The sequence below is a fragment of the Dendrobium catenatum genome, unplaced genomic scaffold (assembly GCF_001605985.2).
Source record: "Dendrobium catenatum unplaced genomic scaffold, ASM160598v2 fragScaff_scaffold_1038, whole genome shotgun sequence".
NCBI lineage: Eukaryota > Viridiplantae > Streptophyta > Magnoliopsida > Asparagales > Orchidaceae > Dendrobium > Dendrobium catenatum.
In genome coordinates this window covers 1,926,270-1,938,970 of record NW_021319500.1, presented here as the reverse complement: position 1 = coordinate 1,938,970, position 12,701 = coordinate 1,926,270, and the positions used below count along the sequence as shown (strand labels likewise).

The following is a 12,701-nucleotide window of genomic DNA, read 5'->3' as shown; positions in this document are numbered from 1 at the left end:
TACTTTATCAGAATGTAAGGGCTCTAAGAAGAAGGATGAAAAATGCTATGAAGTTCCTGATTTGGTCAGGAATGTTAAGGAACAAACAAACTTAATTGAAGCAGACTGTTCATGTCAATAATGTGAAGAAAGTAGCTATGGGCCGTGGCTTCAAGTAAATTATGGAAGGAAGGGAAAAAGATATGGAGCTGCTGGATGGTATATGCAATCTACAAAAAGAGTTTTTGTTCCCAAATAGAACTTAAAATGGAGAAAGAGCAAGCTCTTTCAGATAAAGTCCTGAAGCCTGCTCAGGAAGAATCATAGCATGGAGAAAAGGATTGGGTACAACAGGAAGATGTCTTGGGCAGTGCAGAAATTACAGAAATAGAAACTGAAAAGGTGTAGGTATCAGTTTCCAAGTCTGATGTTCTTACACTGAATAAATTTGGAATTTTATCAGTTATGGAAGATAATATTTTGAATGAGTATGTGGAGGAGAAGGGTTTTAATGAAGTTGAAGAAGGTGAAATACTTACTGATCTGGAGCCAGCTGTAATAGAAGTAACTTTGAAAGGAAATCAGGAGCTGATGTTGAGATCTGAAGGGCCTAGCAAGAACATTTCCCAGGAAGTTAAAGCAGTGGATAACTCTTCTTTAGGAAAGAAAGGAAAATTGCTTAAAGAACTGAAATCATATGGGTCAGGTAACATTGTCACTCATAATAGGAAGTTGGATGTTGGTAGAAGTAAAAAGGGTGGGGGTCCATCTCCTTTATTTAAACAATGACATCATTATCTTTTTGGAATTGTAGAGGGGCCAAAAAGAGAGAGGCTGCTCTATATCTCAAGGAGTTTGTAAGGGATAATGATGTTTTATTTGTGGGACTTGTTGAAACCAAAGTAAGCTCGTTGGAGAATCTACAGATTTTGGGTTTTTTGGGAGATAAATGGGAATCATTTATGGTTCCATCTGATGGCCTTTCAGGAGGCATTTTGCTTCTTTGGAGGAAGGATTTGGCATCATTTTTAGTGTTGGAAGTTTCTTCACAAGTCATCATTGGAAATCAGGAAGTAGTAAATAAAGGATGCTGGCTTGTATCCACAGTATATGGTAGTAGGAATATGCTGGATAGGAAGTCTCTATGGGAAAATTTGGAGAAGGTTTATGCTGATAATAAACCAGTAGTTATTGGTGGAGACTTTGACTTCATTTTGTCACAGGAGGAGAAGAGAGGAGGCAAGATATTTGTATTCTCTCAAGGTGCCAAAGATATGAAGATGTTTATGAGCAACAATGACTTTCATGAAGTTGGGTTTATTGGACCCAAATTTACTTGGTGCAACAACAAATCCAGAGGAGGACGCATCTTAGAAAGATTGGATAGATGTATTATAAACTCTATTGCAATGAACTCCATTCATCTAGCCTTGGTGAAGCATTTGTCACGTATTGCATCAGACCACTGCCCAATCATTTTGGAGGTGTTGAAACCTGTGGAGTCTCACTACAGAGGTATGCATTTTGAGGATGTGTGGGCAACTTATCATGGGGCTTTTGATATTATGGAAAAAAACATGGAAAAAGTGTGGGGGGAGTGATCCATCCACTTCCTTGAACTTGAAGCTTAAAAGAACTTTAAAGTCCTTATTTTACTGGAGCAAGGCTAAGTTTAAAAGTTTAAATGTGCTGAGAGATTCCTTGAAGAATGAAATATATGATCTACAATTAGAAGAGGCTGAGGGGCTACTAAATGCGGCAAAGTTGTTGTTGCTTCAGTCAAAGGTAAATGAGTTGAATTGTACTTTGGCTAGACTTAATATTTGGTGGAAACAAAGAGCTAAGGCTAGGTAGTTGGAGGAAGGTGATTCAAATTCAGCTTTCTTTCACTCATTTGCAAATGCTAGAAGAAGCTCAAATGGGATTAAACACATAAAAAATGAAGATGGCGTCTTGACTGACAAGCTCTCAGAGGTGGAGAGTATTTTTTCAAATTTTTTCAAATCAAAGTGGAGGCACAGAGATTGTGTTGTGGAAGGCTGGCCGAAACCGTTTGCTATCTTGGAGGTAGTTGATCAACTCAAATTGGATGCAGAATTTACTAAGGAGGAACTTCAGTTGTGGTGGACAACTTGGGAAAGAATATCTCACCGGGCCTAGATGGGATAAACTTCTCGTTTATTAAATGCTTATGGAAGGTAATTTAACAGGATGTTTGTAATGCTATTGAAAGGTTTCTCAAAATAGGAATTATGCATCACAATTGGAAGGAGACATTGATAGTGTTAATTCCTAAAATGCAAAGTCCAATGTATCCATCAAACTTTCATCCAATTAGCCTATACATCACTCATAAGTTAGTAGACAAAAATTTGCTAAACAGATTGGAGCCAATAATTCACAAGGTTATTTTAAGTGATCAAGTGGCTTTCTTAAAAGTTAGATCATTGTCGGATCATGTTCTCTTGGCTCAAGAGGTTTTTAACAAAATCTAACACTCGAAAGCAAACAATGGGTTTTTAGCCATCAATGTTGATATGGAGTAGGCATACGATAGTATGGGTTGGTAGGCTTTGAGGCAAGTTCTTCTCCACTTTAAATTCCCTAGCAATTTTTTGGGTTTGATTCTGAGTTGTATTTTGGATCCAAAATTTTGCATTTTGATCAACGGGAACAAATCGAAATGGATTGAATCTAGAGGTGGGTTTAGACAAGAGTGCCCCCTATCACCTTTTCTTTTTATATTGTGCTAACAAATCCTATCTGATGCTTTTTATCAAATTGCAAGGAAGATGGGTATTCAAATTGTTTGAGGCATTGTATGATTTGAAATAATGCATATGTAGAGAGGTTAGACCAAATTTTATGAGTTGACTTGGTTGACTTGACCATAGCTTGACCCATGGTAAACTTAGAAATATTCAAGATATCTAATAGGGTGGATTTGAGGGTTTAAGATATTGATTTGATTATATGGGTTATGTTGACCCATTTGAATTGTTAAAGAGCCATTGGGTCAACCTAGGTTCACTTGGTCAACCAGGTTGACCCAGGGGCGTAGTTCAAGCATAATAGACTTAAAATGTTGTTTTGAATCTATTGAAGGTGACCCAAAGATCTAGGAAGGTCATTTGGGTCAAAATGACCTATTAGGCCATTAAAGGGCATTTAGGACAACTCTTGTTGATTTGGTCAAACAGGTTGACCCAAGGTCTTGTATTAGGCTCAAAAGATTTGAAAAAACCTTTAGAGACTAGTGGAGGGGTTCCAAGGTCTAGAGAGAACATTTAAATCAAATTGACTATTTAGACCCCAAAAAGCCCATTTGGTTAGCTTAAGTTGACTTAGTCAACCAAGTTAACCCATAGCTTGGGTTTGGGTCCAACAAGTTTGGTTTAATATTTTAAATCTACTAGAAGTGGTCTCACGTAAAGAGGATGCCATTAGGCTTTAAATGAATATTCAAACCCTTAAGTAGTATTTTAGTCAAAACTGGTTGGCCTAGTCAACCAACCTTGACTAGGGTCTAGGTTTTAGTCCAATGTACTCCTAATGGTGATTAGGATGCATTGGAATGTGTTTTAAGGTTTTCTTGGAATAGACCAAGTTAAAATTTAAATAAAACTCCAAAATTGCCCTTAAGGGGCATTTTGGTTATTTTGACCCCTGGTCAACTGTGGCTTAAAGTGGGTTCACTAAAATGTAGTTTACTATTTGACATATCTTGATCAAGGGTCTACGGTGGTTAGAGGCTTTGGAGAAGGCTCTAAGGTCTAGTTGCACGAGGTGACAAGTCTAGTAGCATAGGCCATAAATATTTGAAGGTTTATCTACCTTTAGATTCCAATTCAATTTTTGAGGTTAGAGCCCTCAAATTAAGCTCAAATTTGGAGGGTAGACCCTACGGACATGCCTAATAAAAATTTCATTGATAAATCATGATTCGACATCATTTAACTGGGTTTTAAAGTGTTTTAAAAATCACTAGAAAAAGCTTTCAATATAGGGCTTTGAACATTGGATTTTAGATCTGGAAATCTAGATTTGATTTGAGTTTTGGATTTAAATGCTAGAAATTGAATTATCTAAATAATTTATAATCATTTGAATAATCATAAATGATTGGATAGGATTAATACTAGATTGGAGGTTAGATCAAAGTTTAACTTGAGATTGAGATCTAGATAGGTTTGAAACATGGATATGTTTGAAATTTGAATTGATTTGAGGTTTGGATTAACTTGAATCTAGATTGATCTAAGATCTGGATGAAATATCATATAGGTTATTAAACCTAAAACAATTTTCTTGGTAATTTAAAAAACTTCTTGGTATATTAAAAAATTGTTCTTATAATTTTAAGTACATTAAAAGTTTTATCAACCTAAACTTTTTAACCACAAAAATAAAAATGCAAAAAATTAAAAATACAAGAAATAAAAATAAAAGAAAACAAAAATTTAGTGATTTGGTCTAACTAGGCCTGCGTCCTCTCCCTGAAGAATCCCTCTTCAGGTATTGCACTATTACCAAAGTGACTCTCCTTTTGCTCCCACAGCAAGAAGGAGAAGCATTTATAATTAATTTCTCTTCCACCAATCCCCAGTGCGGTAGAGTACCATCATCCTTTCACACCCTCTAAGTTTTAGTAGAGAACTATCATTTTTTCACACCCTCATAGTGTTGGAACAGAACTGTCATCCTTTCATACCCTCCTAGTATCGGTAGAGAACCGTCGTCCTTTCACACCCTCCTAGTGTTGGTAGAGAACCATCATCATTTCACACCTTCTTGGTGTTGGTATAGAATTGGATTTTCTCCATTGATCTTCTCTCAATCAACTTTAAAGAAATAAGGAAGAGATTTGACACACTTACGAAGAGATTCTCACATTTTAGCAACCTTGTGAACCCTTAACAAGTTTCACTTGCAATATCTCTTTCCATACTCTCAACACAATCTCCCAAAGTACGCTAACACTTGCTCTCAAAGAAAATACAAAGAATCATTTGTCTAGAGTTTTTAGGATCTTATATATGAAAGACATGAAAAATCATCTAGAAAATTAAAAATTTTAATTTGACCGCCCTTGATTGTATAGTATGATCATATATCGTACGTATGAACAGTACAAAATTTTTTCGTACGAACCTATACGAATTGATTTCATGCTCTGATTGACCTATGTATGAATTGATATTGTACAGTTTAATCAATTCAAAATTGAACAGATTTGTCATGTATGATTCTGTACAAACCTACTTCATACACCAGAAGTTGCATGTACGAACTCAACATCATACAGTACAATCTTTTTTAATAAAATCATGCTTTGTTTGAAATGAAAATGGATGAAAAGTCCATATAGGTTGTTAGACATATAGAAATTATCCCAAGACTAACCAAGAGAGGGGTGAATTGGTAATTAAAATTTTCCTCTTAAATAAAAAACATTTTTAAATTATTTTTCATAATACTTAATTTTTTAACAAAATAAAACTTTCCAACCACTTAAATAAAAATGTGTAGAAAAATAAAAATTTAAAAATATAAAGAACACATAAATTTATAGTGGTTCAATCCAACTAGACCTTAATCCACTCCTTGAAGAATCCCTCTTCAATTATTGCACTATTACCAAAGTGACTCTCATTTTCTCCCACAGCAAGGTTGATAAGCCTTTACAATTAGCCTCTCTTCAACCAATCCTCAGTGCAGCAGAGTACCATCATCATTTCACACCCTCTAACTGTTGGTAGAGTACTGTCATCCTTTCACACCCTCCAAGTGTTGGCAGAGTACCATTGTCCTTTCACACCCTCCAAGTTTTAGTAGAGAACCATCATCCTCTCACACCCTCCTAGTGTCTGCAAAGAACTGTCATCCTTTCATACGCTCTAGGTGTTGGAAGAGAACCATCATCCTTTCACACCATCCAAGTGTTGGTAGAGAATCGGCGTCCTTTCACACTCTCCAAGTATCGGTATAGAATTGGATCTTCTCCAAAGATCTTCTTTCGAACAAACTGAAAGAAGTATGGAAGAGAATTGACAACACAAAAAGATATTCTTACCTTTGAGTAATCTTATGATCTCTTCACACTTTCCACATACAATAACTATCTCATAAACACTCTCCCAAAACTTATTTTCACTTATTCTCAAAGAAAACATGAAGACAAGATAGGACAAATCAGTTTCTAAGGACTTTATATAGGTAAGAGACAAAAAACATCCGAAAAATTAAAAATTTCAATTTTAACCATTCATGATCATACAGTATGATCAACAATCATACATACAAATAGTTCAAAATTTGCTCATACAATCATGTACGAACCATTTTTATACATGTTGATCCTATAGTTCGAACTACATATTGTATTGTATGAACCATTCAAAAAAAAATTCTAGTTCATTTCGATGAATAGATACCCCACAATTTCATACTCTGGATGTCTTATGTATGAATATGTAATCGTACAATACGAACAATTTAGAAAATTTTGGTATTTGTCGGGACGAAAGAGACCCAATCTTTGCATAACTTGAAATGAGAAGTTTCAATAGATAAACCAAAAGAATTGATCTAGAAAATGATTTTTAACCAATTATAAATACAATATTAATTCCACAATACTAAAATGGAAAATTTCATAATTTTAAATCAAAGAACAACGAAGACAAGAAAAGTCAATCAAAGTCATGATTCATGCTAGATAAATTAAATAAAGATGATTATTACAAAAATCATGAAAAGAAGATTAGTTAACTTCAAATTCAATATAGAATATGATTGCTAATTAGATTGGTTTGAATTAGAGATTAAATGATAGTGGAAAGAACACAATTAAAAATTTTAAATGGCGACATTCCGCATCTTTCAAATATTTGTGGCACACATTGTGCTTGTTTTATATTTGGGCTAATTTTTGTGCCTCCTTTTATTTTACGAACCATTGTGCTTTCTTTTTATTTTTTGCACACATTGTGCATTTCTTTTTATTTACTTTTTGGTTCTTTTCAATATCAGTAATCTTAATTCAAATTTTACTAATAAAAATAAATAAATATATTAAAAAGAAAAAAAATAATAAGACATAAATCTTGCAATAATTATATTTTAGATATATTTGTCTAAAAGAACATGAAATTGATCTCCTTATCTAAATCCTGTTAGGATTTATTTTAAATTCTTGAAAGATTATATTTTTGTAAGGAATTAATTTATAAAGCAAGATAATTTAAATTTTCATTTCAATGATCAATTTCAAAAGGTTTTTCTTATTAGACATACTAACATTTCAAGTAGCAAGAAACAAAAATATGTCAATAAAACATGGTATTTTTCATTGATACAAATAGTTTCACATACAGTCACTTCGGTTGATATCACATAGAACACTACTAAACATCATCACATAAAAAAAGTTACCAACATAAAACATACATTATAATCATAAAAGAAAAAACATCATAACATCGACCATACAAGCTCAGTAGAAGAAATAATAATAAAAGTACACCTTGGAATCGGAGGGGCACTGATCTGGATAAGGAGGCTAGTTGAACACTGAAAAAATAGTTATTCATCATAGCTACATTTCTATTAATAGTGTTAAACTAACCACAGATCTAACCCATATCCTTCTGATATCTTTCATCCTACTGATTTAAATGAGTTTCAATTTGATCAAATTGACGATCAAAGTGAGTCTCCAAATGATTAAACTTTTAGACCATCTCCTAAAAAATAGTTTTTGTCAGGTCCTTGTGCAGGTGCTGGAGCTCCTCCTTCTTCAGAGTCATCACTCTCTGAACTCTGATCTCTCCCAAATAGTGATTGAAAAGAAGCATTAGTGAAATAATAATAAGTTTTGTGGGAAGATCAGGATGAATTAGGTGGTAAGGATGTAGGCTACTATGTGTCCTAAAGCCATATTCTTTTTCCTCTTATGATAAGGAAGCCCAGTTTAAGAAAGATTCGAAATGTATTCCATGATGTGTTGGGCCTCATCGAAGGGTTTTTTTGGTCATAATCAGGTATATGATAGTGGATTAGAGAGGAGTCATATTTATATAATAACCAGCCTTAGGAATAATTGAGGTTTTTAAGACATGCTAGATGATCCTGGCATTTTGATGCAAAGTGTAGACTCTTGCTAAATGGCACACTTTAGACACACCTCTAAGAGTTTTATTAATTTTAGTCCAGTCAAAATCAGACCTAGAAGACAAAGTGTGAGCTCGAGTGCCTTGGGTTCTCAAATGAAGGAAATTCCCTAAATCTTCCTTAGTGATCTCAACTCATTCTTTTTGAACAAAAAAACTTATCCTTGGGTGGTCCTAATTGAATCTCATGTTTTTCAAAGAATACAAAAAGGTTTCTTTGTGATAGGCATAAATAAAAGTGAGAATGAAGAAGAATTGGGTTGACACAAAAAGGGGCATAACAGAGAAGTGAAGATCACCCTAAATAAGAAGTCTAGAGTGGGTGATCTTGGCAGCAACATACCTACAAAAAGCATCCTCATTTGCCTTTGATAAAAAATTATCATACCCACTACCTTTAGAAGAGGAACCCTTAAAAACACATGGATATTTACTTGAGCTAGCCATTCCTAACACGAGGACTCTAGAAGGTTTAGAAATGGATATGAAAGTGAATGAAAATGATTTCAATTGTCCTATTATTTAAAGGAAAATGACCTATCGTACAGTATAAAATTTGGTTTGTACATACGATCTTAAGATCGTACGGGATGAAATTATTTCATACGTACAAATAGAAATGTCCAAAAATGAAATGGCTTTTCATAAAATGTCATTTATGAGGAATCCTTTCATACAAACATTTTGACCACACAATTATACAGACTAATAGGTGTTCATCCGGGATGATCAAAATATTAATGATTGTTTTAAAGGCGGTTAAGTTCGTCCGTCACAGAAACTAACAACTGGTTTATATAAATAAAAGACAATTTCGTATGTAAGATTAATAATAATAACTGACTCTAATTGGTAAACCATCCCTATACATACAAAGAAATATGTGCATATGGTATAGTATGATGGCGTCATCGTATAGTATTAAACTCATCAAAAAACTAAATTTTGTATGTTCAACTCTGAAACTAACCATAGACATGCTACAGAATTTATATAGTATGAAAAATATTTTGTACAATATGATTAAAACACTTAGAAAATAAATCATGAAAATAAAAAAAAACTTCTCAAAATCCATCATTCTTCAATAAGTGACATGACTTACAATAAGAACAAAAATAAAATAAAAAGAAAACAAGAAATAAATAAACGAAGACAAGCTAAACAAACACAAATTTACACATATTAAGTTTGCAATACTTTTAATTTAAGTATTAAGATCAATCTCCCCTAACCTGGTTCTTAAGGTTTTAAAAGTTTCAAAGGTAAGTGGTTTTATGAAAATATTTTTAAGTTGATTTTTTGTGGTAACGTGATTCGATTCAATTTCTCCTTTAGCTATATGAACCCTAATGAAGTAATGTATTATGTATATATATTTGGTTCTAGAATATTGGATAGGATTCTTTGAAATGTAAATGGCACTAGTATTATCACAAAAACTCAAAATTGTGCCTATTGAATATTCTAAATTAATCAATTATTATTTCAACCAAAATACTTATGCCACACAACTTTCAAGGGAAATATATTCAGCTTCAGAAGTAGATAGGGCTACATAATTCTATTTCCTATTGGATTAATAAACTAAGGAATTTCTTATGAATTGATATGTTCCAGTGTATGTTTTCGATCAACCCTACAACTTGTAAAGTTTGAATCAAAAAATCTAATAATTTTAAATGAAGAGCTATACTTCATATACCAAATTCCTAAGTTTTGAGTTTCCAAAAGATATCTCAAAATCTTTTTTATGGCTGTCATATGTGATACTTTTTTATCAGATTGAAATCTAATATACAAATAAATACTAAACATTATATCTGGTCAACAAATAGTCAAATAAAGTAATGATATAATTATACCTCTTAATTTCTTTTGATCAATAGATATTCCCTTTGGGTCCTTATCTAATTAAACTGAGGAACTCATTGGTGTAGTCACTAGTTTAGCATTATCCATTTTTTTTTTTTTAGGATATTCTTAACATACTTTGACGGAATAAGAAAATTTCCTTCAGCATTTTTTTTAATACTAAAGCCAAGAAAATAACTCAAATCTCCCATTAAACTCATCTTAAATTTACTGCTCATTATTTTTGAAAATTCATCACAAAGATTTTTATTTTTAGATTCAAATATAATATCTTCAATATATATCTGAATAATGAGTATGTCATCTCTTAATTTATTCAAAAATAGAGTGATATCCACACTTCATTTTAAAAATGATCTATCTAATAAAAAAGTTCTTAACCTCTTATACCAAGCCCTAGGTGCATGTTTTAGTCCATATAATGCCTTTTTCAATTTAAATACATGATTAGAGAATTTAGAATTTTGAAAACCTAGAGGTCTCTTAACATAAACATCCACTTATATCACCCCATTCAAAAAGGCACTTTTAACATCCATTTAATATAATTTAAATCCTTTAAAACAAACAAAGGCTAACAAAACCCTAATTACTGCAAGTCTAACTAAAGGGGCAAAAGTCCATTCAAAATTAATCCCTTCAATTTGATTATACTCCTTAGCCACCAATCTAGCCTTATTTCTAATCATAATTCTTGAATCATTCATTTTATTTTTGAACATCCATTTAGTTCCAACAACACTTTGATCTTTTGGCCTTTCTATCAATTCACACATATCATTTCTTATAAATTAATTCAACTTTTCTTATATGGCCAAAATTCAAAACTCATCCAAAAGTACTTGATTTATATTTATAGGTTCAATCATTGATATAAAGGTAGAATGGTTTACCTCTTTGCTAAATCTATGCCTAGTCCTAACACCCTCACTTGGTTCACCTAAAATCAATTCCTCAGGGTAATTTTTAGAAAATTTCCATTCTCTAGGCAAAGTGTTTTCTTTTTCAACATTTTCTTCCAAATTTATATTTTCAATTCCTTACGAGTTATTTTCAATATGTTCCTCTTCCAACCTTGGCTCTTTTAAAATGACAGATTCATCAAACACAACATGTGTGTCCTCCTAAACTATCAAGATCCTCTTGTTGAAAATTCTATAAGATTTTCTAACATTAGAGTATAAAAGAAAAGTTCCTTCATCAGATTTTGGATCAAATTTTCCTAAATAAGTTTTTCCATTATTATGAATAAACATCTTACATCCAAAGATATGCAAATGAAATAATTTTGTTGTTCTCCCTCTAAGAAGTTCATAGGATATTTTATTAAATTTGGATCTAATGTTCACCCTATTAAGAACATAACAAGCAATACTGACCTCTTCAACCCAAAATATTTAGAAGTGAGTATTCTGCCAACATGGCTCTAGTAACTTCAATTAATGTTCTGTTCTTTCTTTAAACTATCCCATTCTACTGAGGGGTCCTAGGTGCTAAAAAATTATGATCAATTCATTTTTCCATACAAATTTCTTCAAAATTTTATTTTTTTAAATTCACCTCTATGATCACTATGAATTGATAAGATTTTACATCCTAGGTTTCTTTGAATCAAAGCCAAAAAACTTCTAAATTCCTCAAATAATTCACTCTTACGAAATAAAAATTTAACCTAAGTGAATCTAGAGAAATCATCAACAATTACAAATCTAAACACTTTACCTCCTAGACTTATAATACTAATCGATCTAAAAAGTTCCACATAAATAATTTTTAATGATTTGGTAGTTCTAAGATCCTTAAGAGCATGTTTTCTTAATTGACATACTATCACACAGGTGATCCTTAGTAAACTCTAGTTTTGGTATACCTCTGACAAGTTCTTTTTGGGTAACTTTCCTTAGGTTTTTCATGCTAGTATGACAAAATCTTCTATGCCATAACTATGATTCATTAGAAACTATTTTCAAACAAAGAGTATTAAGATATTTAATACAATTGAAATCAAGCATGTATACAATGTTTACCCTTATTCCATTCAAAACACCAATTCCATTTTGTCCTATTATGAAGTTATTGGGAATAACTTTTTCACTATAAGCCTTATCACACATCTAACTATTACTTAGTAGATTATGCTTTAAGCCTTGTACAAGTAAAACATTCTTAATAAAAAAATTGTTCAAGTTTCCAATCATATATGTGCATATCACTTTCCTAGTAGTATTATCTCCCAGTGTTACCTTGCCTCCATTCTTGGCTTCCAATGATATGAATTGTGTAGTGTCTTCAGTCATATGCTTTAAACATCCGCTGTCTATGTACCAACTTCTCTTACAAGATCTTGTATAAGAGGGTTTCTATAAGATAATCAAATGTTAGTCTTGAGAACCTAAACAAGTTTGGGTTCTCCTCTTGGCAAAATTAATCTAGATGTATGTATAATATGATTTGTTTTATGCATCTTTGGTCTCCACACTAGATATGGTTTACTATTAATGGTGCAAGTGTGATATATGTTCTCAATCAAACCATAAGAAAAAAAATTTAACTCCAATAAAAGGATTTTTCAATTTATATGAGTAAACTTGTATTTTCCTAGATTTTAAATTTTTTTCTTTTCTTTTTAGGATTAAAAAATTATTCTTTTTTTTTTTTTTGAAAAGTGCAAACAGC

The 12,701-nt window shown here is 32.1% G+C and overlaps 1 protein-coding gene across 1 annotated transcript; it reads left to right on the top strand.

The window, feature by feature from the left end:
- The first annotated feature begins 444 nt into the window (after positions 1 to 444).
- On the top strand, positions 445 to 1,580 carry LOC110112124. Its single transcript, XM_020844221.1, has 2 exons — positions 445 to 680; positions 794 to 1,580. Exons 1-2 carry the CDS (start codon positions 445 to 447, stop codon positions 1,578 to 1,580), a joined length of 1,023 nt encoding a protein of 340 aa, XP_020699880.1.
- The last annotated feature ends 11,121 nt before the right edge of the window (positions 1,581 to 12,701 follow it).